Source organism: Piliocolobus tephrosceles, chromosome 1 (assembly GCF_002776525.5).
Source record: "Piliocolobus tephrosceles isolate RC106 chromosome 1, ASM277652v3, whole genome shotgun sequence".
Classification (NCBI taxonomy): domain Eukaryota; kingdom Metazoa; phylum Chordata; class Mammalia; order Primates; family Cercopithecidae; genus Piliocolobus; species Piliocolobus tephrosceles.
This window is the reverse complement of record NC_045434.1, coordinates 8,054,517-8,076,464: the sequence shown is the minus strand read 5'-3', so window position 1 is coordinate 8,076,464 and position 21,948 is coordinate 8,054,517. Positions and strand designations below refer to the sequence as shown.

At 42.5% G+C, this 21,948-nt stretch overlaps 1 protein-coding gene across 1 annotated transcript in view; it reads right to left on the bottom strand.

Moving 5' to 3' along the window:
- Nucleotides 1-4,536: 4,536 nt before the first annotated feature.
- GREM2 (gremlin 2, DAN family BMP antagonist) overlaps nucleotides 4,537-21,948 on the bottom strand; it is a 124,793-nt gene continuing 107,381 nt past the window's right edge. The window contains exon 2 of the mRNA XM_023216279.1: nucleotides 4,537-5,099. Coding sequence (XP_023072047.1) covers nucleotides 4,592-5,098 — 507 coding nt within the window. The 5' untranslated portion in view covers nucleotide 5,099 and the 3' untranslated portion in view covers nucleotides 4,537-4,591. The remainder of the gene's footprint in view (nucleotides 5,100-21,948) is intronic.

The window sequence follows — 21,948 nt, the reverse complement described above, 5'->3', positions numbered from 1 at the left end:
AAGCGGATTAAAACAACTTCCAGAACTTTACCTGGCAAGCGTGTTTTCTGTCATCCCAATAGGTGGGAGGACCAGAGGCAGTCTGTGTTCCAATGGGATGAAGAGTTTATGTTTATGACTTTGTCCCCAGACTATGTAAGTTATTATGCTCTTGGTGAAAATGTAAACTGAAGGGACATTCTGTAAATCACTACACAGATCCATCATATGACTGACATCATGTAATAGGACCAGATGAGAAGTATGGGGCAAGTTATGCTGGAGGACTTGGTAAGCGCACACTCCATACACCTTGGAAAGTGGGCAATAAACCTTATAAAAATCCAGGAAACTTCTGATTCTGGGTAAGATTCATTAGACATATTTTTTTCCTATTCCCTCCACTAAAATCTGCAGATGTTATGTGTGTGTATAAGTATACACACTATATACGCTATACACTATATAGACACCATTCTCTACTTTTTCTCACACAATATATACACTATACACTACATATATATTGTGTATATACACATGCACACACACATATAACAAATATATGAGGCTGTAGAAGGTGGAGAAAAGAAGGCAGACAAGGTAGAAAAGTCAGGATTCAAGGAATGACATGGCAGTGATTTTGCTGGTTTTGTTTGTTTTGCCTTCTATTCTAGACTAAATACTAGCGAAGTCAGTAACATCAGTGGATACAAAAAACAACAACAAAAATATGCATGGTTTGCCATATTTTGTTTTTGATAAGTTGAATGGGCATCTGCTCTGTGTGGGAAGCAGGGTGAAGGGGTGACAAGGTTGGGGATTAAGGAGAATTCAGAAGATAACATGAGGAATAAAACATTTTAGGCTGCACTGCCTATGCAGTAGGCATTCTTTATTCCTTTACTTTCTTAATAAACTTGCTTTCACTTAAAAAGTTTTCATTGCATTATTTATGACTTGGTCTTATTGCTATCACTCATGCAGACATTAATAATCAGTGGTGAGAGGTCAATCATTAAATAAGCTTTCTGGGAATATATACATTCTAAGTTGTTCACACAATAGCAAAAGTCATTTTCATTGATTTTGTAACTTAAAAATCAATTGACCAACTTCAAAAACAAGTGAGTTGGAATATGTTAGCACACAGTGAAATATTCTGTCCCATTTAATAAACTAAGATGAACTATTTACTAGGAAGTTGAGTTTAATTCCTTTGAAGTCTACACAGTAGATCAACCATGTGCAATTTGATTCTGAATTTTATTTTGTTTATTTATTTATTTATTCATTTATTTTTTGAGATACAGTCTTGCTCTGTCGCCCAGGCTGGAGTGCAGTGGTACGATCTTGGCTCACTGCAAGTTCCGCCTCCCGGGTTTAGGCCATTCTCCTGCCTCAGTCTCCTGAGTGGCTGGGACTACAGGCACCCCTCACCATGCCCGGCTAGTTGTTTTTTTGTATTTTTAGTAGACACGGGGTTTCACCATGTTAGCCAGGATGGTCTCCATTTCCTGACCTTGTGATCCGCCTGCCCGCCTTGGCCTCCCAAAGTGAACCACCACGCCTGGCCTGGATTTTATTTTTTATTGATAATTGAGTTTTCTTGAACGGCAGATTAAGTCAATTCATAGAAAAATGCAGGCGCTGTAAACTAACAAATATTTATATGAAGAAATGTTGGAACTCATGAGAAGTAAATGTGAAAATGAACAAAACTCGGTTCAAGTGTGTCCCTAGTGCTAACAGGGAGACTAACGGTGGGCTTCCATTTGCTGCAGTTTCTCAAGGCTTCCTTGTTTAGTGTTTCTCATTCAGCCAGCACAGTGAGAATACTCTATCTTCAGCTGGTGGAGGATCTGGAAGAGGCTTGGAAGCTCCCAAAGACCAGGATTGAGGGCCACCTCTATCACTTCTGCTCCTTGGATGCCTGATTCTAATTATCTTAGAAGATTCCAGACCCCAAAGGAGATCACGTGACATAAGCTAGAGGTTGAACTCACTGCAGTTGAACAAAAACCCTCTGAACCCACAGTGCTGTTTCACGGCTCACTGCAACAAGTTAAAAATTCCACTTTTATGGCACATCACACCGGGATCACATATAATCCTAGATTATCTTTATTTGTTCTATAATTTAATAGTATACCTATAAAATAATTACATTATACTTAGAGCTTTTCTTCATTTATAAACAAAACAAAAAAATTAAATACAATTTGAGCCATTATAAGGTAAACTTTGTACATACGATAACCCCCAGAAGGAGCTTCACACTGCAGCATATCATATTGCTTTCATTGCTACACCCACCACTGGGTTCGAAGAGAGTGTGCTCGTGTTTGCGTTCTGTAAAGTTCTTACCTTAATCCCCCCCCCCCCATCTGTGTGGGTTCCATGTTAATAAAATGATAGGGGTTGGCTCTGCAGCTGGTCAGAGACTCTCCTCCACCCACCTCCCAATCCACCCCTAGCCTCCATTACAATCACATAAATGTCCTTCCTTCACAGCTTTTCTGCTGCATGTTCTGCTACCGAGTCTGACTTGAGGTTTTCCGCTAAATGCAAAAATCAGTCCTGACCTTGAACACCCTTCTCTCCATTTTCTCTCTATCCTCAGGTTCCAGCCCTCAAGGATTTCTTTTGATTTCTGCCTCCTGAGTTCAGGCTGTATATCCCCATTTATGAAACCAAGAGGCCCTCTGCAACAGCACATTCTTGCTCAGGTCTCATGGTGTTGCAGAAGTGACAGAAATGGACCTTGCAGTGCAGTGGCCTGAGATAGATTCACCAACCCACTCCACCCCAATCCTTGCTCTTCGAGTGAATGTCTCTAGATCCACTATCACTACCTAGTATCAGGAAGCCAAGTCCCCACAGCAGCTTGCAGAGGGTCTCTCTCACATACTAGGGAAGTGGCCCCTCACAGGAGCACTTGCTGCGGAATCATCAGTGAAAGGTTTGCAAAGTTTACTGATTCCCACCAATGGCAGCTCATTCACATTTGTCAGATTCCATAAGCATTACTCACAGGGAAGCCTTCCTGGGGCAACTGAGCAAAAGGACCTCGAGGAAGTATAATTTCGCTGGAAAATAAGTTATGTCTACTTCCTTATATCAAGAGACCACAACATGGAAACTTCCGTAATTCATTATAAATGTTTGTTCGTCCCTTTTGAAGTCTATTCTTTGAAAAGGAAGCACGTTTGGTGCAGAACAGTTCAACTAGATTACTATTCCATATATTTTATTCCTTATTCCCTTCTATACCACAAAGCGACTCAGCTCCTTATATGTTTAAATATCCCTTTCTTTTTCTCTTTCTTTTAACAGGAAATAGTTTTTGCTTAGTGTCATGGCAGTGAAAATAGTATACCGCTTCAACCCACATATGCATATTCCACATTACAGGGGCTTTCGAGCTTCCGGTCATCAATTTCCCGACAAATGCCCCTCCCTATACCTATCCATCCCAAGCCAATTTCTACATTGTGCTGCAATGTTTTAGTAACTTCAGTGAAATAATATTCAAAGTAAAAATCACGACTCCTCCCATCTCCCTGCCCAATCTAAAATAGGTGCATGACAGTGAATTGCTGACCAGGCATTTTTTTTTTTTCTGAGTAAAACACCTTCTGGGCAGATCATCGCCTGCTCTCCTCCTTACCCAGAATGGTGCTGCAAGCCAGAGTCGAAACATGTGAAATAATACATGAATAGGTCTATAATACTTTTTAACAGCTCTTTACAATATACGGTCACTTATAAAACCTGCGTTAATATAGAGACCTTTGTGTGTGATAATATTCTAATTGCAGCAATAATAGCATGCACACCAGAGTTCATCTTTACTCCACAAATAGGGGGAGGGGACAGTGAAGAAGAAGAGGCGGTGGTGACTGAGGGTGGGGGATTGTGCAGCAATGCTGTGCTCAAAACCTTGTGCAGCCTGCTGTGCTCAAGGTTTCCCGGGAAGCCCACTTCAGGATCCAAGTGGCTCAAGTTGTCTTCTTGGTATCAGGTTTATTAGGAGACGCCCCTGTGCACCGACATATTTATGGAGGTTGTACATATCCCCATCACAGCAGCAGCCGAGGGCAGCCTGCCAGTCACAAGAATGAGCGCTTCCAGCCAGAGGTCCAGGGACCAGCAGGAGAGGTCTAAGGGGCAGCTCAGAAAAGTGACGCATCCTTCACTTCGCGCGGGAAGGGGGCGAGCTGGAGTGCAGGGGGCGGGGGCGGGGCAGAGAAATCCTTGCTTTTCCACATGGTGGAAACATCAATGTCGGATTTACAGTGCATCACCGTGAAAGGTCCTCTCTGACTGCTGGGTGGCAGGTGGTGGTTTTCCAGCATTTTCCTTCGGGCCTGATCCACCACCTGGTTTCGGGGGGCACAGGTGGGGCCCGGGGTCGGTCAAGAACACATCAGCAAAACCTCCACTTGCGATCCACCTTTGTGACAAGGACACCGTCAGCCCTAAGAGACGTGCTTGCTGCTGAGGGGGGACACCAGGCAGCGTGAGAGTGGGCTCGGAAGGCAGGGACAGAGGTGGCGGCGGCGCCACCCAGCGGCCGGGCGCGCGCGGGGCTGAGCTGCGTCCGGCCGCGCGCTCACTGCTTGTCCGAGTCGCTCAGGTTCACGGACATGCAGCGGCACTGCTTCACCTTCTGGATTTTCTTGAGTCGGAAGGGTGGGTCCAGGCCGGGGCACTCGAGCTCCACGAGGACGGAGGTGACGCGCTGGGGCTTGCAGAAGGCGCAGGACTGGAAAGACTCCTCCTCCTTCTTCACGTGCCGCGGGATGTAGAAGGAGTTGCACTGGCCGTAGCAGAAGCGGTTGAGGATGGTGCGGCTCCGGCAGCCCTCCTCGCTCACCGTCTGCCGCAGCGGCTGCGTCTTGCACCAGTCACTCTTGAGGTACTTGCGCTCGGTGACCACCAGGGCCTCCTGGCTGGAGGCCAGCACCTCCTTGATCTGGTGCTGCCATCTCTCCGAGTTGTTGCTGCTGCCGTCCTTGTAAGGCGAGGGGATGGCGCCCGCCGGCCGGTTCTTCCGGGCTTCCGCCACCTTCACCAGCACGGCCACCAGGAACAAGGACAGGGAAAGCTTCCAGAACATCCTGCAACGAGAAGAGAGAGGGGCTGGCTGTGAAGGTCGTAGAGTACGGGCTCGATCTTTTTTTTTTTTTTTTTTTTTTAATTTTAGACATGGTCTGGCTCTGTTGCGCAGGCTGGAGTGCAGTGGCACGTAGCTTGCTGCAGCCTCAAACTCTGGGATCCTCCTGCCTCAGCCTCCTGTGTGGCTAGAACTACAGGCTTGCACCACCACGCCCATCTAATTTCTTTTTATTTCTTTTGTAGAGATGGGATCTCACCATGTTGTTCAGGCTGATCTAGAACTCCTAGCCTCAAGTGCTCCTCTGCCTCGGTCTCCCAAAGCCCTGGGATTGTAGGCCTGAGCCACCACGTCTTTTTAATGCTGTACGGTTTTACTAGCAGTGTCAGTCAGGTGGGGCATGGGTGACTGATGGCTGCCCAGGGGCAGCCGGAGGTGAAAAGGGATTCAGTGGTACAAGTGTAAACAGTTGGGACTCCACCCCAAATAATGCTGGAAGGCAAGGAGGCAGACAAAATGGCCAGTAACTTATGCAGTAAATGCAGTTAGGAGACATACACATGCTGAACAGTTACAGAATTACAAAGCAAATGCTGGGAAGAGAGAACTCAAGCCAGTTTGCAGAAGTACGAATAATAGTTAATACTCAACATTTACTGTGTTTTACTATGCGCCAAGTGCTGTCCTAAGTGTACATCTCATTTACATGTATATCTCATTTCATCTTAAAAATAGCCTTCGGTTGGAGGTGGTATTATGACCCCTACTTTACAGTGAAGGAAACTGAGGCTGGGGCCCGCAGAAGTTGAGTCATTTACCTGAGGTCACACAACCACTCAACAATGCCCAGGATTTGAAGCCCGCCAGGCATCTACCTCCAGAGCCATCAAAGTTAACCAGCAGACATGGATATATTACAAAAATCAGGAAGTACAAAACAGAGAGAAGATGGGTGTCATTCACAAGTTTCTTTAAAAATGAGTATTAAAGATAGAACTGGACAAAGGCTAGGAAAATTACTAGTTGCATCTGTATTATTACATATGAATAATAACAATAGCATTTAAGATCTGCACACAGATATTCAAATCATTCAAATGAGTCATAAATGAGTCTCCTAGTAGAAACCAATTCCCAGGTGTGAATTAAGAAATTTCCCTAGTTGTATTAAAACTGTCTGGTGACAATGCGAAGCTTGTATTAGGAGACTATGACACAAATTCAATAGGAATGGGAATCAGAGAGAAATTATTCTTACGCTATCTAAAACGTGGCTTGTAGGAGGTAAGCCAAAGTCTGACTAAAGTGAAAGACAGACTTCAAAGTGTAATTCACATTTGAAATTTTTGTATATTTATTAGTAGCCCCAAGGAACACTAATACCCAGCAATATAGAGGACTCCGATCTCTTTTTACAACTGTAGCCACCAATGTAGCTATTACCAACATCATCATCATCTTTACGTTTACTCATTTTCTCTGTTTTACCATCTCTAGGACTCCGTGAATGAACCTGTAACAATTATATATATATATATATCATATGTATCATACAGTAATATAGTATATATCAGTTATAATGTTATTTTTATCAATCATGAGTATATAGAAATGACTAAAATTGGATATTAAGTATGTTAAATGTTTGAATATTTTACGTCTTAAATATATCCATGCTAATGGTAATAGCAAATATTTATTGGTTCTCAAAGCACATCAAACACAGTTTCCTTTGATGTATAAATGTATTTAATGATCAGAGTTCTATGAAGTAGGTACTATTATTTTCTGCATTTTATGGATGAGGACACTAAGGCATTGACAGCCTGCCAAGATTCTACAGCCAGTATGTGAAATATTTGAATCCAGGCATCTCGGCTCCAGAATCTGAGCTCTGGGTGAGTATAGCTGCCTCTTTGTTAAAAATATTTACGTTAAAATATCTATGCTAAAATTATTTCTTTGAGTCTTAGTCTAAGTCTAAACCACAAGATGCCTTTGCATGCTACCTCGGAGATGATTCCTTTATTCATCAAGTATTCATGGAGCATTTATTCTGGAGTAAGCACTGTGATAGGCTCACTGCAAACTCTGCCTCCCAAGTTCAAGCAATTCTCCTGCCTCAGCCTCCCAAGTAGATGGGATTACAGGTGCGTGCCACCAGACCCGGCTAATTTTTGTAATTTTAGTAGATACAGGGTTTCACTATGTTGGCCAGGATGGTCTCAAACTCCTGACCTCAAGCGATGCGCCCACCTCGGCCTCCCAAAGTGCTGGGATTACAGGCCACTGCGCCAGGCTAGGGCAAAGTGCTCACAGGGTCAGACGAACCTTTACAAGATCTCCCCTTTCCCCTGCATCTCACCAGCCTCCTCCGTCCTCTCTCGCACTTGCTCACTCTGCTCCAGCCATACTGGAAACAGCCTATCCGTTTCTAGAATGAGCTTGGCATTCTTGTGCTCCAAGCCTTATCTTGTCTTTCTCCCAAATGGCTAATTGGCCTTCTTCCTCACAGTCTTCAATTCTTTGCTCGGTTACCACCTGTGTAGCGAAGGCTTAGTGTTACCTTCACCACCATCCTGGACTTCACCATCTCCTCCCTCCCTGCTTTATCTTCCTCCAGGGAACTTATCATCTAATGAGATAGTATTTCATAATCTCACTTGCTTTTATTGTCTGACTTTTCTCCTGGGAATGTAAGGTCCAAGAGAGAAGTTCTGCCTGTTTTGTTCATTGCCATGTCTCCTGCTCTCAAAACAGTGCCTGGTGTACACTAGGCACTCAATAAATGTGTTAAGGCCAGGCGCGGTGGCTCATGCCTGTAATCCCAGCACTTTGGGAGGCCAGGGTGGGTGGATCCAGTGAAGTCAGGATTTGAGACCAGCCTGGCCAAAATGGTGAAACCTCATCTCTACTAAAAATACAAAAAATTAGCTGGGCGTGGTGGCACACACCTGTAGTCGTAGCTACTTGGGAGGCTGAGGCAGGAGAATCGCTTGAACCCAGGAGGCAGAGGTTGCGGTGAGCCGAGATTGTGCCATTGCACTCCAGCCTGGGCAAGAAGAGTGAAACTCTGTCTCAAAAAAAAAAAAAAAAAAGGGTCGAATGAAATATGGATACTATACGGGTCATTGCCTTCAACAAGCCTGTAATTAAGAAACTAGAGAAAGGCGTACAAATGACTGTTTGATGAAGGTGTATAGGAACAATGGCCTGGGTCCTCGTGGTAATGATCCTGTGACCAACGACATCTGAATCACCTTACTTTACGGTGCACATTCCTGGGCTCAAGAAGCATTATTTTTTAAAAAAAAAGTTTTAATTAAATTTTTTTTAGTTTTTAATTTTTGTGGGTGTGGAATAGGTATATATATTTATGGAGTACATGAGATCTTTTGATACAGGCCCCAAAGCATTCTGAGTCAGTCGTGTTGGGGTGGGTTTCAGATCTGTATTTCTAAAAATTGCCTCACGTAATTCTGATGGGATCCAATGGCCACAAAAGATAGTGAAGGCAAAAGGAAAAAGCATCGGTTCTACCTGGAGAAGGAGCAGGAGGAGCCTAGGAAGTCACAAGTAAGTAAGTCCCCTAAAATCTGAATAGGATTCCTCAGGGCAATGATATGGGCAAAAGCAAAGGGGTATGGTACTGTCGATGACACTGGGCAAAGGGAGTAAAATTAAAAAATTGAAAGCAGAAAGGAGAAAAAAAGGAAGTGGTTTTTGTTTTTTGGTTTTTTTTTTTTTTTTGCGAAAACATTTTGTCCAGCACAATTATTAAAACTTTAGTGCCTCATTTTTAAAGGGTTTTTCTCATGCCTCCTTAGTTCCACACATGAAATGTCATATGAAAACGGCCACGCTTCCAGCTGGCTCAGGCCAAGTGTCGAGTATTGGACTTGCTCAGCTTACATAGCTTATTATATTTGTGGAATGATTTGTGATCTCAATAGCCTCTTAAAAAGAAAGTATTTTGGTTCCATTTTAATAATTTCCGAAATTATTAACATTCTGAGTAAACATAACCAAGAATTTGCAAGTCCCAGCCAGGAAAGATTGACAGAGTCAGTCTGGTCCTCGATTCCTAGTTCCAGTAACAGCTTCACATGTATGGTTGATAGGCTCAAAAATGCACGCTTTCCTTCAACGGATCCTAGATCTTATCAGAGAAAACAGAGCTAAGACAGAGCTAACAGAGCTAAATCAGATCAATTTGAGGCGAAAACTCTTAGAGCCAATAGTATTAGATGTGGTGATGGGCATTCTTTGAACTCATTAACATGTTTTCAAAACATCTGGCCATCATCCTTAGAAGTTGTGTCTCATGGGAAGCTAAGCAAAAATGCAAACCTTCGATTTTCAGGAAGGAGGAAAAGAGGTTGAGGAAATCTCGATGATTGGGCCAAGTCAGTCTCTTCTCTCTTTCCTTTCCTACATCTCGTTTCTTTTCTCCTTCACACATAGCAATGGTAAGATGGCCAAGGATCTGGCATCTCACGGTCAGACACGTGAGTAGGCAAGAGGTGTTTGGCCATGGTGACCCACAGTGATTGTGAGGCTGTATCCTCCTACTTCAGAGCATTAAGGCAGTTTAGCCAGCAACTGCTAACAGCACCTACGCTGCTGGCCCTTGGCTGTGCAGAGTTCACCAGGGGAGAGAACGTGCTCGCCTCTGTCCATTCGCTAACCATCCCTGTGCAAGCATGTCAGTGGCCTCGCCAGGACCTGAATTTAGCACTTTAAAGTCCTGCTCTGTCCTGAACCACTTTGCTACTCAAAAAAATGGTTGGCACACAATTAACCTCTCAGGAATGCTGCCACCCTTGCCAGTAACGACAGCACGAGGATACTTCATTTTATTCTCACATCTTGTATTTGGCTTGTATCAGAAGAAACTCATAAATAAATCCTGTTGGTTTTATTAACCATCTTTCTGGCCTGACAATGTTCTCAATTTGCAAGGGGTGCCAGGACTATAAATGCTGATGGTCTAAGCAGACTGGGTTGGCCAAAGTTGGTTGTGCAAAGAGAGGTAGTGGAAGTGCTTTCCTCTTAAGTGAACGCCCTCGGGCCTGGCCTCTGTAGATACCAGAATAAGGACTGCACAGGCCAAAGCAAGCTAGTACTTAGGCAGCTAAAGAATCAATCACAGGCCCCTTCTATCAGCCATTCCTAAAAGTGGCAAGACCTGAAGAGGGGTTCTACAATAGGAGCTTGACCAATAAAACTTCCTGAGTTCTAGGAAAGAATACAGTAGTGCTGAGTCATCCTTCCTGACAGGCAAATGCAAGTGACCAATGGCTAAGGGTACAGCTAAGCTGATGAACTCACTCCCAGGTGGCCTTCTTGAGTTTTAGAAGTCAAATCAAGGTAGCCCTGGGCTGTGCAGGAATGGTGAATGGGGTGGGGCTGAAACTTTTTCTGCAACCTGAGAATTCTATGGCATTCTTGGAAAGTTGAAGGGAAGTCCCCAGGACTGAAGAGCTGAATACTGATAGGCACATCTGGGATAAACTTGTTCCCATGACCCAAGTGAAAACCATCGCAGAACCTAACAAAAATCTCCCCAACAAAACTCCCAACAAGATTACACTTCAGAGGTCATTTTTATGAGGCTTAGTACTGCCACAGCCTCAACTACTTCATCGATGACTTGAATTCTTAGGCTGGGAGGGTGGTGGTCTGGCTCTTCAATTAAACCTTTAGAGACAGAGGTCGATGTTTCTTGGCCCCAGGATCATCCTCGCAGCCAAAGATTGCTTGGTTGTTGTAACCACTTACCTCCAGCTTCTATAAACTAAGGCAAACTATGACCCACAGGCCAAACCTAACCTGAGATCTGTTTTGTAAATAACGTTGTATTGGAACACAGCCACAGCCACTCGTTTAGTCTATGGCTGCTTTGGTGCTATAAGGGCAGAGTGAGTGGTGGAGACATGATAATATAATGCCCATAGTGTAAAATATTTACTTTCTGGCCTTTTACAGAAACACTTTGCTAAGTCCTGCTCCAAACATTTTCTGTCCAATTCAATCTTTGCCTTCCCTTTAGTGTTGAACTCTTTTGCCAAAAAGGGAGCTTTCAATTTTAAAATGTCTTAACTATGAAACATTTCAAACAGAGAGCAAAACAGAAAATATAACTATAGGTACTCACCGGAAAGATGAAAACAACACTGACATTTCCCATTTTTATTTTGCAATCTCTCTTTCAGTTTTGGAAACGTAATATAAGTAAAGCTAAAATGCTCTCCCATCTCCTCTCATCCCTCACGGAGATGACCAGCATCCTGAAGTTGGTATTCATCGTTCCTGTTGATGGTCTTGCTGCTTATGTTCTGTGTATCAGAGTATGTTTGTGTGTGTGGACAATCTTTTTATTTTTATTTTTTTTGAGTCACAGTTTTGCTCTTGTTGCCTAGGCTGGAGTGCAATGGCGCAATCTCAGCTCACTGCAACTTCCGCCTCTTGGGTTCAAGCGATTCTCCTGCCTCAGCCTCCCGAGTAGCTGGGATTATAGGCCCCCACCACCATGACTGGCTAATTCTTTTGTATTTTCAGTAGAGACAAGGTTTCACCATGTTGTCCAGGCTGGTCTCGAACTCCTAGCCTCAAGTGATCTGTTCGCCTTGGCCTCCCAAAGTGCTGGGATTACAAGCGTGAGAGCTACAGTGCCTGGCCAATAATCTTTACATAAATTATATCACACTCTTCTATTGCAATTTTTTCCCCAAAAAATATGTGTTTGGGATTTTATGCACATGGATATTTGTAGAAGGAGCCTGTTTATCCCCACCACTGAATATTAAAGCACAGTTTATTCATTCAGCTTATGGAGGAAGAGTTATTTTCCTTCTAGTTTTTCACTCTTGCCAATAGTGCTGCACTGAACATTTTTGCATGTGTTTATTTATGCCCATCTGTTAGAGTTTTTCTAGAGAAGACACCGGGCAGTGGAAATGCTGGGTCACAGGATATGTACAACTTGAGCTTGACTAAGTTGTGCCAAGTTGCTTTCCAAGTGCTGGTACCAGTATTCTTTCCCCCAGGTAACGTGTGAGTCCCTGCTTGTGCACGTACTTGCACCCAGATTCATCACCTTTTGCCTATCTGAAACATTTGAGATGGCGTCTTATGATGATTTTAATTTGCATCTCTCTGATTGTACATCAAGCTTAAATGCCATGGCTGTGTGACTGAAAATAAATGATTACAACTTACCTGAAGTGAGAGAAATTAAAATATGAGGAAAGGAAAACTAAGAAGTCCTAACTATAAATCTTCTGAATTGTCATGGAAATAATAGGAAGTGACTTGAGACTTCAAAGCAGAAAGATCAGGGCATCCCACATGACTCAGAAGTTTGAAATCCAAATGGATTCATTTACTTTTCCAAGTGACATTGCCTGAGTGGAACATTGACTATCATTTTGTTCCAGGAGAAGTTTAATTTCATCTGGAAAAATTATATTATGTTTTCTTAAAAAGGTTTTCAACAGAGAAGAAATGATACTATCATTACTTACTTTGACTTCTGGACAGCAAATGCATCATGAGGGAATTTGTAATCAACGTTCTAAATCTTTGAAGGAATTGTTGGGATAAATTCAGGATAGGAAATGGAATGCTAAAGCAAGATGGCAGCAAAGCATTAAATGAAATAAGGAGATGAATGAGGAAGCTCTTGGAAAGCTGTGCGTTTCTACACATGGGCTGCTTCTCTCTAGGTCACATCCACGTAGGGGTGTGTGGGAGAACGTGGTTTCTGGGCCCTGGGCTGCCCGTGTTGTGACCCTATGTGACTCACTCCCAGGCTTCTCTGGGTTCTCCCCTGTAAAATGGTGTTAATGGCACTTGCCACCCTCTGGACCCTGTTGCCGTCAGGAGGAGGAACATGGCACTGAAATCACATCAAAACCCAAGAACCCTCTGAGCAAAAAGGACCATGAGTTTTACTTGAAAGGAGAGAAGAAATCAGAAGCCATCCATTAGAATTTTACAGCCAGTGACATTGTGCTCTGCAGCCACCAGGCAGTACCTAAATATATATGTTTTTTTTTCAGATAAAGATTTTAGGCTGCTGCCCGAAACACCAATCATGCTATCGTGATTCCACACCCCAAAGACCCCTTCGTCGACCTTCCTTGGACAGCATTCTGTGTCCAGTGAGAGCTAAAATAGCAGATGTCCACTGCCCTGGGAGCAGAGTATAGATTTTCTGTCTCTGTATACATAAAAATTCGAGAGGCCTGTCTAAAATGCTTTGAACAAAATCAAAAACATCCTGTCCAGGCCTGGCGCAGTGGCTCACGGTAATCCCAGCACTTTGGGAGGCCGAGGCGGGCGGATCACGAGGTCAGGGGATCGAGACCATCCTGGCTAACATGGTGAAACCCTGTCCCTACTAAAAGTACAGAAAATTAGCCGAGCGTGGTGGCAGATGCCTGTAGTCCCACCTATTTGGGAGGCTGAGACAGGAGAGTCGCTTGAACCCCGGAGGAGGAGCTCGCAGGAGGAGCTTGCAGTGAGCCGAGATCGTGCCACTGCATTCCAGCCTGGGCAAAAGTGCGAGACTCTGTCTCAAAAAAAAAAAAAAAAAAAAAATCCTGTCCATGCAACCCACCAATTCTTCCTGTTCACTCTTACTTCAAGCTACTTCATTATACTTGCTGTATGATAGTTTGGAGGAATGGTGACAGAGCACATAGCAAAGCCTGACGAAACTATCACTGTAATCCCTTTTTCCTCTGGAACTCTTGAGAAAGTATTTTTAATTCTTTTGCTTTACTCTTCCAATATCTTTTCGTGATTTTTCTTTCTGTGCTCTCCTCTTAAAAGTTGGTGTTCCCCAAGAATTTTTCCATAACCCTGTCTTCTCATTCCTCACACTTCCACTAAGAATTTCATTGATGCCTATGACTTCAACTAGCTCTCTGCTCATGACTCACAGACCCTCTACTCAGCTGCCTATCAAACATTCCCCAAATGTCCTGTAGGCACCTCAAGTTCTATATGTTCCAAATCTCATATCTTCCCACTCATCTGCTCTTCCTCTGATAGATGCTATCCCAATGAACAGAACATCATTGATCCTTTCACCTCAACCAGAAAGTTGAATTCGAACAGATTTTGTTCACTTACTACCTGAGAGTCAAGATCTCCATTCTTCCTTACTAACAGAACCACAATTTGTTCAGGTATTGGATTTGGAGTTCTTCATAGACCTTTCTACGCACCATGGAGTTGAAAGTTGGTTGGTCCAAGCCAACTGGTTATTCCACTCTCCTTGCAAGCGACTGATTTAGGCATGGGCAATAAGGTAATTGTGAGGCAAGATGCAGCCTCCTTGGAAAGATTTTTATTCCCTAATAAAAAGAGACATGCCAGGAGAAACTACTGTTCAGGTCTTTACTTTGGTTAGGCGAGGATGTGATGACTGAGGCTATAGCAGCTTCCATAAGGAGGCAAGCATGGGACGCAAGTCAAATCTTTGCAGTATAGAGCACAAAATGGAAAGCAACTGGATTCTTGATTATGTTATTAAGCCACTGTCCTCAGCAGCCCTGGAACTGCTTACCTCTGGACTTCGTGTTCGTGAGTTAAATTCTTTAGTATTTAAATCACTTTTGTATAGCTGCTAGAGAGTATCCCAGTTTATCTTCCCACATATTAAATCCATCAACAAGACCTCATTTTCTTTCATGCTTCACTTCTTAATCCCACTGTTACCACTTTGGTTTAGATCCTCATCATCCAAACATTGTGATAGTCTCTTCACTGGCCTGCCTTCTCCCTTCCCACTCTCACTCTCAGATCCATCTTCTCAACTCCTACCGGAGTGGACATTTCAACATGCAAATCTGTCTCTGTTATGCCTTCATATTAAACCCTTTAAAGATTTCCCATTACTTACAAACAAGTTCAAAGTCTTTGGCACAATGCATAGGCCTTCTGCAATCTTTGTCTTCTTCCTGTCTCATCAGATAGTATCCCTTTACCTTACACCTTATGCTTGAAATGCACAAAACTGTGTGTTCTATCTACCACATGCAAGGCTGCTTTCCACTCCCAAATAGCTATTGCTTTAGCCTGAAATATTATTTCTCTGACCACTGTTAGTCACTTAGGTTTCATTAAAATACTATGTGCTTTGTGAAACCATGCATGTTTCCTGTGCTCTTTATTTTTGCCATTGTCATGACAGACTGCCTTAATATAGCCAATAGACAGGGTGTAGCTATTGTCTGCACATTTTCTCCCCCACTGGAGTCTAAGTAATTGGAAGAGAGGGGTATTTAATTTTTGTTTCCACAGTCACTCACAGTGGGTCTAGAGCATAGCTTTAAATGTTTATTAATTTATGAATGAATGAAGGACTGGATGATTGGATAGGTTTTACCTACACTAGTAAAGATGTGATGTTTTTACTATTTTTAAAAACTATAAAGACTGGCTTAATTCTCAACAGGAGTGATACTTTCTACATAAGCATTTAATCGCAATAATTTAATGCATATCTAGGTATCAAAATCAGAAGTGAGCATAATTATTACAAATGGAATATTTGAAAAAATGGAAAAAAAACTGTTCAGTACTATTAATTTTTGCAGGTCCTTATCTTCCTTTTATTTCAAAGTGTTTTCCACTCCTCTTTGCTCCTTCAATCACTGATCTAATATTCTTTATTATTTCGCATCTTAACTACTACAGCAATTCTGGGTAATTGGTCTTCAAATCAGCATATATCTAATCCTCAGGGGCTACACGTAGGCTTTCCAAGAAGTATGTGTACAAGGGTAGTTTTAGGGGAATCACTATACAAATCCTCAACTTCCATTTGTTTCTTTTCTTCCACGAGATCTGCTTGAGGAAGTGCCTACAATGGAATGGACAGATTATCCTTTCCTGCCTCTCTTCTTGCACTTGACAAAAGAAAGTGATCGCTCCCATCCAACCCACTCTTATTGTGATGTATCGCCTAACATACAACAAAGGCTCTAGGGCACCAAGCAAAGGGAGAATTCTAAATATTGTTACCCTCACTAAAAACTAAATGACTAATCAATTCCTTTTGCAAGTCAGGCTGTTTCCCATAATTTTCTCTAAACTAAAATTAAAAGAGAATCTAATTACATTAACAGGTAATATATCACCAAAAAGAATTTTTTGATAATGACTGCTGTTAGATTTTTTTCACATCTAAGTTTGAAGGATTTTAAGAAATCAAGACATTGCTATTAAGAAAATGCATTGTATTATATTCTATTTATGTGAACACATTTTCTTAGTATATATTATACATATAATAGATGATATAGTTTGGATCTATGCCCCCGCCCCAATCGTATGTCAAATTATAATCCCTAGTGTTGGAGGTGAGGCCTGGTGGGAGGTGATTGGATCGTGGGGGCAGTTTCTCATGGTTTAGTACCATTCCCCTAGTGCTGTGCTCATGATAGAGATGTCAAGAGATCTAGTTGTTTAAAAGTGTGTGGCATCTCCCCTATCTCTCCCTTCCTCCTGCTCTAGCCATGTGAGAAGTGCTGGCTCCCACTTCAACTTCTGCCATGACTGTAAGTTTCCTGAGGCCTCCCCAGAAGCTGAGCAGATGGCCAACATCATGCGTCCTGTGCAGCCTGCAGAACTGCGAGCCAATATTGGCCGGGCACGGTGGCTCAAGCCTGTAATCCCAGCACTTTGGAAGGCCGAGTCGGGCGGATCACTAGGTCAGGAGATGGAGACCATCCTGGCTAATACGGTGAAACCCCGTCTCTACTAAAAACACACACAAAAAAACTAGCCGGGCGAGGTGGCGGCGCCTGTAGTCCCAGCTACTCGGGAGGCTGAGGCAGGAGAATGGCTGGAACCTGGGACGCGGAGCTTGCAGTGAGCTGAGATCCGGCCACTGCACTCCAGCCCGGGCGACAGAGCAAGACTCCGTCTCAAAAAAAAAAAAAAGAAAGAAAAAAGAACTGTGAGCCAATTAAATCTCTTTTCCTTATACATTACCCATTCTCAGATATTTCTTTATAGCCGACTAATACAGCATATATTGCATATATGATTATGCTATATAATCATATACGTCTACATACACACATACAGTAGGGAATTTCTGCTGAGCCCTGTCTCCTTTCTAGGAAAAAGTAGTATTCATATATGAACACAAAAACAACAATTAAAAAACTCCATTCATGGGGCATCTATTTAAGAGACGAAAATCATTGAAATTTACCTTTTGGTATTTAATAATTATTTACTAAATTTATAACATATTTATGCCATTTTGTCTTCTTTTTTTCAGCATTGCTGGGTGTATTTATGCCCTTTTTATCAAATACTATTCTTCACTCTAATGTGTAATCAATCCAAAGAGCCAAAATTAAACCCCAAATTAAATCCCCAAATTAAAAAAATTAATCCCCAAAATTTAAATACTTACATCTGACCACAGAATTAAAATCAAAATCTACATGCATTCCTTTTGTCACAGAAAAGAATGATAGGAAAAAAAAGAAAAGAAAAGAATGATATGGTGAAAACCCTTTTAGATATAAAACCTGTTATGAAATAGTTCTATGAGTAGAACTACAATAAAATATGAATTAAGGAGAAAAAATGTAAAATTTCCTTTAAAGGAGTATTTCTACGTGTATTTTTCTTAAAAAATGTATAATCACGGGTGTAAAATAGCAATGGTATTTATATTCCTCTGGAGACATTTTAAAACGTGGTTTAACCGTTTTATTTTAAAAGATTCAGTTTGCAATACTCTAATATCCACTGCAAATTTTAGATGTCTACTAAAAAGTGTGTGAGAGGTCATAGATTTAGAACTAAAAATGTTTGGAGAACAGTACACTGAAGTATATTAAAGTATATTATTATATTATTATTATTTGCAAGCATACGAATTGCATTAATGATTCTGGGCAAGAAGAATAAGTCATTCTTGAACTCTTTGATACATAAAAATTTTATGTCCACATGAAAATGTTTTTATAAAGAAAGACCTCAGGCTTCATTCCTCTCCTAGTCACTCACTCACGTCTCTTGAATTCTGCAGCCTCTCTTTCCTGACAGTTTTTCAAAACAGTCTATTAGCTAATGGGTCCATAGAGGACTGGAAAGTCCCATATTAAGTAATTTAATTGAAACAAGAAGTCTGGTTTCGTCGGTGTTAAGTCTTACGCACCCTGCCTTTTTCAAGTTAGCTTTATTGACAACTGATGCTGAATTCAGACAAATTAGAGTGCAAATCCAAGGCTCTCGCCCAAGGAAAACAAACATAATCAGAGACAACCAGGAGACTTAAAACATGCCAGTGGATATGGAGTTACGGAAAAAGTGAAGAAAAAAAAAGTGCTGAAAACGTATTAAAAATGAATACCAATTCCAAACTCATTCTCCACGTAGGAGCCTATGCTAGGCAGCACTTTCCTTAAAGTTGTGCACATTAATTTATTCATTCATTCATTTTACACATTCCATGCATCTTCGTAAGGTCTGAGATACAAAGAGGAACAACACATTGACTTCATCCCCGGAATAAGACAAAGAAACCAAAAGGGACAATAAACCTGATATTGGAGGCCAGGGAATTGGCGGTTTCAGTAAGCCATGAAAGACAATGTGAGCCTGAGCTAAGTGGTGATGGGGCGAGGGGTGAAGGAAACATTTTAGATGTTTGGGCTTTAGTGTGTTGAAGGGATTGAGTAGATGCAACAATGAAGAAGGGGGATATCTAGGTAGCTGCTTCAGGCAACTGGATGATGGGGCTGGAGCGGGGGCTGGTATTCACCATGATAGAGAATATCAGAGGAAGAGCTGGTTTAGGGCAGGACAGGGAGTTTCTATGGCACAAGGAATGAAAGATGTCTGGTAGAACATGGGCCTCAGAAAATTGCTCTGCAGCGATGCCCAGCTCCGTGTGGGTAATAAGATTACTGAGTAGTAGAGTAAGAAGAAAAGTAGGCTGAGCATGAAACTCAGGGGAACACCAGCTTGCCTGCCTGCCTTCCTTCCTTCCTTCCTTCCTTCCTTCCTTCCTTCCTTCCTTCCTTCCTTCCTTCCTTCCTTCCTCCCCCCTCCCTCCCTCCCTCCCTCCCTCCTTCCCTCCCTCCCTCCTTTCTCTCTTTCTCTCGCTCTGTCGCCCAGGCTGGAGTGCAGTGGCACGATTTCGGCTCACTGCAACCTCTGCCTCCCGGGTTCAAGCGATTCTCCTGCCTCAGCCTCCCGAGTAGCTGGGATTACAGGCATGTGCCACTACACCCGGCTAATTTTTGTATTTTTAGTAGCGACGGGGTTTCACCATGTTGGCCAAGCTGGTCTCAAATTCCTGACCTCAAGTGATACACCCTCCTCGGCTTCCCAAAATGCTGAGATTATAGGCATGAGTCACCGTGCCTGGCCAGAATACCAGTTCTTCAAGGAAGTAAGGAAATCTACAAAAGAAGACAAGGAAAAGCAGGAATAGCAAAGGCTATAAGAAGGCAGATGAGAGAAAGGCTGAAAAGTCTTCACTGGATGGAGAGAGGTCACCTTGGTGGAAGAATTGCAGAGAAGGAGGGTGGGGGTGGGAGGGAAACAAGATTGCAGTGAGGAAGAATTGAAGACAATGTGTACAGAATCCTACTGACTATGCTTTAAAATATTGCTGTTAAACCATAATTCATCTGCCCTTCCAAATATTTAAGGATCTGCTCTAAGTGAAGTAAATGAAATAGCTAGAGAGGATAGAAAGTATTTTTTGACCCACAGCATTGGAAACCCAAGACACATCCTCCTGAAAAGCTAAACAATGAGGTATGTGCCGAGTTGGTGCCTGGGCTTGAAGTTCCCTCTACTTTTTCTGAAATTTCGCTTGTTTCTCAAATAATTAACCTTCTCCTCCAAATACTTGACTTACTAGCTCTCTACAATGGAAAACTTCATAGGGTAGAGACTCTGTTTTGTTCAACACCGTATCCCTGGATTTTAGCACAGGTCCTGGACACATAGTAGATGACCAATACATATTTCTTGAATGGAAGAACACACATCTAAGGTTTCAGAGAAACTGTAGATGTTGTATTTGCTCTTCTTCAAACAGCCAGAATATAACTGATATTTGAGAAGGGGAAAGTCTGGGAGGTTAGGACAATCATTCCTCAGCCTTTTTATTTTGGAAATAAAGCAAATGTAAGTGTACCATTCATGCAGCAAATATTTACGGAGTGCACATGTGCTCATGATGTTTTGTGTCCATTCTGCCTTTTATAACTCTGTTTAGATCTTTCCTAGGATCGGCCTAATTATAAATAATGTCAATAAAAAAGACTTCTACTGAACTTTTGAAGTATTTGTAGAGAATGTTTCTTGTTAACATCAAACAGAACCAGTTATACCTTAAGCCAAGCTTATCAAGGATTTTTAATACATTGTTTCCAAACACCAGTATTGGCACATTTTTCCATAGAGCAAGTTCTATTAACAATCTATTACTTGTATGTAACACAAATTCATTAAAGGACTCTCTTTTTCTTTTATAAGTGGATCTCAAACTTCATTATGAACACAACACACCTGGGAATGCAGAGTCCAGGTCCACGTACTTCCGGAATTCCCTGACTCAGGATCTGAGCTGGGACCTGAGAATTGGTATTTTTAATAAGCACCCCATACTCTGAAAAACAAAGCCCAAATTATTTGTCTAAAATGTAATTATTTGTGCTCTGGTTCATTGCCTGGGGCAAACTTCATTAATTACATCCTCATTAATAAGGACCAGAGACTAATGCAGTGATACATAGCAATCAGTGTTAGAGTTAATTGAAATTTAGATCTAACATCTCTTCTTTCTTTGAGCAATTTCCCCATGTTTAGAGTAGAGGACTTCTTTAATGATTTGTGACAGGAAGATGTGAGGGAGATGATTTGAAAGTAATTGTGACATGTGTTTCCAATTAGGATGCCTTTCTTCTCGAGCCTATGTGCTGTGCATCTGCAGCTCTACGGAGGGTCATGTTGAGAGAGGCCCCTGCACCAGGCCCAGTGGATGGGGCATGAACCAGGGACCTGGCTCACTCCAACTCACGTGTAGTGAAGGTCAGCATGCATGTTCACACAGAGGTCTGCCCAGGAGCCAGCTCATTTGATTCTTTTTTTTTTTTTTTTTTTGTTGCCCAGGCTGTAGTGCAATGGCTCAATCTCAGCTCACCGCAACCTCTGCCTCCTGGGTTCAAGCGATTCTCCTGCCTCAGCCTCTCGAGTAGCTGGGATTACAGGCATGTGCCACCAAGCCCTGCTAATTTTGTACTTTTAGTAGAGACGGGGTTTCTCCATGTTGGTCAAGCTGGTCTCGAACTCCCAACCTCAGGTGATCTACCCGCTTCAGCCTCCCAATGTGCTGGCATTACAAGCATGAGCCGCCCCGTCCAGCGCTCATTTGACTCTTAATGACCTCCCTGCCCCTTTCTCTCCCCACTGTCCCATGAGATTTGAATCTCTTTCAGGCAACACACATTGAATGGGAACTTAAGAAACAGAAGAGAATCCGTAGGCAGGCGTCTGTTATGGTGGAAGGGGTCATAGAAGGAATTCTACATGTTCAATATGAAGAAGATCATATGTATTTGGTGGAAGTAAGTACTGGAGAAGGTAGTGATGGGGTGTCAAGAAATCGTGATCCCTGAGAGCTGCTGTCAAATATTTGAAGTGCTGTCCTGTGGAAGCTGTAGTTAAGCCTTCCTGGGCTACTCCAGAGCAAAGCTAAGACCAATGAGCACAGAGACAGGGAGAAGTATTCTTACTCAATACATCCATTTTTAAAAATAATAGTAGCTCTTTAAAAAGCAAATGGTAGGCGGGGTGCG